Here is a 6000-nt window from a genome sequence, read left to right on the forward strand (position 1 = left end):
AAAGTGAGTTCCATACCAGCCTGAATGACATATAGAGACCCTGTCTCAAAATAAAACAAAACAAAACATGTTAACATTCACAAAAAAAAAGGTGAAAGGTACATAGGAATTTTCTGTTAACTTTGCAGTTTTTCTATAAAGATTTCAAGTTCTAAATTTAAAAAGTGGTTTAGATTTAAAAAAAAAAAAATTACACAAATTATGCCAAAGAAATTTCAACACATTATTTTGTTAGGCATTTTATGATGGTTATAGGATATGTATTTTTGATAGGTATTCTATCATAGTTTTCGGCTTTTTTTTTTTTTTTTTTGGTTTTGGTTTTTTTGAGACAGGGTCTCACTACGTAGTTGAGACTGACTTGGAACTCACTATGTAGCTCAGGCTGGTCTTGAACTCACAGCAATCCTCCTCCCTCAGCCTCCTGAGTGCTGGGATTACAGGCATGCACCACTATGCCCAGCTGGGCTTGTTTTTTTTTTTGAGGCAGTGTCTTGCTATGTAGTTCAGGATGGGCTCAAATTCATGGCAATCTCCCTGCCTCAGCCTCCTAAATGCTGGGACCACAGGTGTGTACACCACCATATCTGGCCTGTATTGTATTTTTTTCATAGGCACTCCATTTATCTTTGTAAACCATATAACTATCATCAAATACTCATATAAAGAGTTCTGTTGGTTATAGGATATGTATTTTTGATAGGTAATCTATTGTGTTTTTTTATTTTCTATTTATCTTTTTTAAAAAAATCATATAACCATAATCAAATCTCTATAAAGAGCTATGTAGGAGCCAGAAGTAGTGGTATACACTTGTAACTGCAGCACTCAAGTGGCTAAAGCAGTAGGATCATGATTTCGAGTCTAGCCAGGGCTGCACAGAGAGACCTTTTCTCAAAACAAAGAATTAAGAGTTCTATGTTGAATTAAGAGTCAGGCAATGCCAAATGTCAACAGGACACTCAATAACGGAAATAATGTATAGGACATCATGAGCATTTCAAACATTACACTGAATAAAAGAAGGCAGACCCGATGATTCTATTCCTTTACCCCTTCCCTCAATTTTAACTTACCCTATCATAGAGCTCAATGATTAAATGATAAGCAGCTTCATCACTTCCAAACTGAAAATCTACAATTCTATCCACTCCAAGCTGTTTTGCACTGACTAATCTCCGACTTTTCAAATGTTTTCGGCACTAACAAGAAATAAAAGAAAAAAAGCATTTATGTAGTAAAAGTAAATCCTTAACTATTTGGTACTTATTTTTTAAAACATTTTGCTTTCATTACCATCAGGAAAAATACTTAAATGGCAATAATGGGGTAGTCACAAAATAAAAGCTATCACATAATAAAGGAAAAACATTTCATTCTAGATGATTACTAGCTCAGAGATGGTATTTTATATTTCTTTCTTTCTTTTTTTGGCTTGTTGAGAACAGGGTCTCACTATGTGGCTGAGACTGACCTGGAACTCACTATGTAGACTAGGCTGGTCTCCAACTCACAGCGATCATCCTGCCTCACCCTCCCGAGTGCTGCGATCACAGGTGTACACCACCACGCCCGGCTCACATTATTATTATAGCTCAAACAGAATTTTCCTGGTACTTCTTAAGCTTTTGAGTAATCTATTTCATATCCAAATATAATAACTACCATTTACCACTCTTTATCAAATCCCATTCTTATCACTAGCCATGACTCCTTTATTATTAAAATTAGTGCCAGGCATGGTCGCATATACCTACAGTCTCAGTACTCTAGAAAGCTGAGGTAGGAGGATTGTAAATTTGAGCCCAAGCTGGCCAACTTAGTGAGAACCTGTCTCAAAGTCAAAAAAAAAAAAAAAAAAAAAAAAAAAAAAGGACTGGAGATACAGCTCAATGTTAAGCAAAGTCCCTGGGTTCAACTCCTACTCAAGGAGGCAGGGAGCCTGAGCAACTTAATGAGATTCTTCTTCAAAATAAAAAATAAAAAGGGCTGGTAATATAGCTCAGTGATAAGAGCACTTGTCTAGCATACATGAGTGCCTGGATTTAATCCCTAGAACCACAAAAATAAATAAATAAATACATACATACATAAAACCCAAACACATATGATTTGGTTAATATCCATTGTTTTCGATTACATAGAACATCCTTCAGCACAAATATTTAAGTATAACATGAACCAATAACAAGACTACCCTGTAGCCTCTAAAAACAATCTTACAGTTGTTTCTTTTATTTTTCTTCTTCACTTCCTTTCTCTCACCCTTCCTTCCTTCCTTCCTTTCTTGCATTATGGTGGATTGAACCCAGAGCCTTTGCAGTACTTCTGAGATAGGGTCTTGTAAATTGCCTAGGTGGGACTCGAACTTGTGACTGTTCTCCCAGTATTGGACTTAAGGTATTTCCCACCAAGTTTGACTTGTATTTTTAATTAGAAAGATACCTCAGCAAAGTGCACATCTATATAACCTGTGCCTTCAAATGGCTGAGGTAGGAGGGTCAAGACCTCAAGGCCAACATGGGCTACAACAAGATCGAGGGGCCTGGACTACAAAATAAAATTTTCTCCAAAAAATGGGGGGGGGCCTAGATGCACGCCTATAATCCCAGCACTCTCTGGAGGCTGAGGCAGGGAAGACTGTTGCAAGTTCTAGACAAGCCTTGGGCTACATAGTGAGTTCAAGGTCAGCCTGGGAATGAATATGAGACCCTGTCTCAAAAAAATCCCTGAAAACAAAAAGAACAAAAAGGATAAAAAAGACCTCTTAGTCAAGACCAGTAACAATGCTTTTAAGACTCAAATTCAAGGTAAAATTTTAAAGAGAACATAATCAAAAACCTCCTTTTAAAAAATTCCCTTAAGTAGTACACAAATTCATTTTTAAAATTAATGTAAACCTACACAGAAGGGAGATGTAGCTCAGCGGTATAACACTTGCTCAGCATGTGCAAGGTTTTTATCCCTAGCAGAAAAAGAAAGAAAAATAATTGTACCAATCCTTTCAAAACTAGTAAGTTATTTTCAGATCTTATAATTCAAATGAACTAATTCTTGTTTTATATACCTATATACTTAGACATATAAGACTTTTCAAACTAGAATAAACAATCTTCCCCGCCTTAATAGTTTTTTAAAGTTGGCTTTTTTTAAGAGATAGTCTCACTATGTTGCTGAGGCTGACCTTAAACTTGTGATCCTCCTCCCTCAACCTCCCAGAGTGCTTGGATTATAGGCTTGTACCACCATGACTGGCTCAAAGTGATTTTTTTGTTTTGTTTTTCAGTGCTGGGGATTGAACTCATGGCCTCATACATGTTAAGCAAGCGCTCTACCTTTGAGCTGCATTCCCCAGCCTAGCACTTTAGTGATCTACATACAGGACTTTTGTTTGTTTCTGCATGCCAAGCAAGGGCTACACCACTAAACAGTACCCCAAACCCAGGGTTATCTTTAAATCTCCTAGACGAAAATTACAATCAGTTCTGAGTTTCCCAGGAATTCTTTTATTCCAAAAAATAAAGTTAAAATGAAGATAAAAGGGATCCTTGAAAGAACAGAGTGCCACACCACAGAAAGGTAGGAAAGGGATTCTATATCATGGTATAGATAGATATATACAGGTATATATACAGGTAGATATAAAGCTTGTTTTATTTCCCTATCAGCAGCTTGGTGAAAACAATCTTCTCAGTGCCACAAAGGTATAGTTGGCATCTTTAAAAGTTCCAGCTAGCTTTGGCATCTTGGTGACCTGGTGAGACCTTGTCTCAAAATAAAAAATAAAAAAGGACTAGGACTAGGAATGTGGCTCAGTGTAAAGACCCTGAAGTGAAAAAGATATGATGACTAAATAACATTATTGTCACTGAGCATTTCAATAAAATACAGATTGGGTAAAGGATACAATTCACAAAAGTGAGCTCTAGGACATAAAACAAGAGGAAAATGGTGGGGAGGAAGGCAGATCACAGAAAGCCACCAATGCCAGGAAATAGCATGAATTCAGAAATTAAGAGAATCAAGTAAGGTGAGCTAACTAATAAAAATGATGCTTCAGAATTGTTGTGGTGGACAAGGGCACTCTTATGAGATTAAGGGATTACAAGGCTGAATGAGATAAAAGCCTGAACTAGAATGGTTACTGTGGAAACAGAAAGATTTGGAACACAAGAGGATGTGAAAGAAAATGGAGAAAAGTCAATAAACACCTACTTTGTTCATCCCATTATCAATTAACTACTCCCTGTACCTTTATTTTATTCACAACAAGGAAAACCAAACAGTTTAAAACTCTATTGCTAATGATCTACCTCAAGGTCTTACAATTTAGCTTCAAAGATAATTTAGAATTTACCTTCATGGCAAAACTAGACGGCATCATATTCTTTGGCCATTCAAATTCTGTTGTGTGAATTCGTGTGCCAGATTCAAGTAAAAGCGTAGCTTTGAAGTCTGGTCTGTAGATGAAGAAAGTCAAATTTTTCTTTAGCGCATTTGCCAAAGCTTACTCTTCGGAAAAAAAATCTAATATGTAAGTTTAAAAATTATCTCAGACTTCATTACCAAAGATAGACAAACCTATAAATTGTTCTTACTTTTGCAGACGAATAAGATATGTCTTATTATCCACATCATAAACATTGTTTACTCTCATTCCTAGCAGGCTGCGAAAACAAAAGAAACGTAACAAATTACACTACAGCATGAAACATGAAACTATTCGCAAAAAAACTTAGTGAAATCCTCAGCTGTGAGGATTGGGAAGCAGAGTAGGTATTCTGCTCCCAAATTAAATGTAACATCTAAGCGCAAAAGTGGTCTATCGGCCCCAGGAACACCGTAAAGTGCCTTGCGTTTCTGAAATGACTCTATCTTTTTTATTTCTTTAAAGGAAACAGTAAAATCTGTTCCAATTACTTCATTACGAGGGGCAAGATAAAACGAGGCCCCATAAGTATGACAGCACACACGGCTGACAGACTGACCCAAATCCGGGTCTCAGGCCAAACAGATTAATCCCAAATGAAAACAGCAACGCCCTTCCTCTCTGGGGTGAGCAGTGTGAGCTGATGCAGAAACCCGGCCTACAGTCCGGACACATCCGGGACAAGTAACCGCTCTGCTGTCTGCTGTTTTACCAAGCGCTTGCTGCCGGACCGGAGAGACTCGGGCCAACAAAGCGACAGAGCTGCGACAGCGGAGGTGCAGGGGTGGAGGACGCGGTCCTAGGCCCCTCGGTATCCCGAGGGCAGCGGCAAAGACGCCACACGCGCGCCCACCCAGGCCTAACCAGGTCCACAGAGAAACAGAGAGACTGGAGAAAAACCACAAGCCGGTCTGGTCTGCACCGTGAAGCCGCGGCTTCTGCCTCCTGCACTCCTCCCAAGAGACTGGTCACCTGTGGGACCGTACCTAGCGTTCAGCTCCGCAAGTACCGCGCGGATATCAACGGTGCTAAAGCGAGTCTTCATGGCGAGGTTAGAGCGTTGCTACTGCAGTTTTCTCCTCTGCCAGCCTGACTCGACGACACTTCTCTTCCGCGCAGGCGCACTTGCCGATCTACGGCAGCCCAGAGGACCCAATATCCTTGAAGCGGACGTACACACGTCATTTGCCCGAAGAATTTCGAAATCTACTGTCTTTTCATCATAGCAAAACAATTTGAAACCAGCCAAACTGTTCTCTTCAATCTGCATCCTTTCTCTGAACACCTACGGACCAGTCCCGGAGTCATTTCCTTGTGTTTGCGTATTCAAGCCATCCTCCACAGTGACCCCTGCTGGTCCTAACAATCTTATTCTGGGACCACGAGGAGAATTTCTAGCTGGGTGGTAGGGCTCAGTGGGGGACATCAATGTCTCTGTCCGCTGCATTTCTCGGTCACCTGGAATTTTTGAAATTAAGGAAGTGGAACTGTTTCCTTCTTCCTAGAATTGCCTTCCACGATCAAGGAGCCCTCAAAGCGGAGTTTCCCCTGTCGAGGGGTCCTGCTGTCGT

The 6000-nt window shown here is 39.7% G+C and overlaps 1 protein-coding gene across 3 annotated transcripts in view; it reads right to left on the reverse strand.

Annotated features, from left to right (window-relative positions):
• The window catches only part of Nemf (nuclear export mediator factor), a 50847-nt gene extending 45140 nt beyond the window's left edge, over positions 1-5707 (reverse strand). For 2 of the 3 annotated variants that reach the window (XM_010632593.3, XM_010632591.3), the window contains exons 1-4: positions 5416-5707; positions 4599-4667; positions 4358-4460; positions 1077-1202 (exon numbers count right to left, since the gene is read on the reverse strand). In XM_010632593.3, coding sequence (XP_010630895.1) covers positions 1077-1202; positions 4358-4460; positions 4599-4667; positions 5416-5474 — 357 coding nt within the window. In that variant the 5' untranslated portion in view covers positions 5475-5707. The remainder of the gene's footprint in view (positions 1-1076; positions 1203-4357; positions 4461-4598; positions 4668-5415) is intronic. The other variant, XM_033765165.1, reaches the window with a different exon arrangement.
• Positions 5708-6000: the final 293 nt, after the last annotated feature.

The sequence above is a fragment of the Fukomys damarensis genome, unplaced genomic scaffold, assembly GCF_012274545.1.
Source record: "Fukomys damarensis isolate Sample0158 unplaced genomic scaffold, DMR_v1.0_HiC HiC_scaffold_17, whole genome shotgun sequence".
NCBI lineage: Eukaryota > Metazoa > Chordata > Mammalia > Rodentia > Bathyergidae > Fukomys > Fukomys damarensis.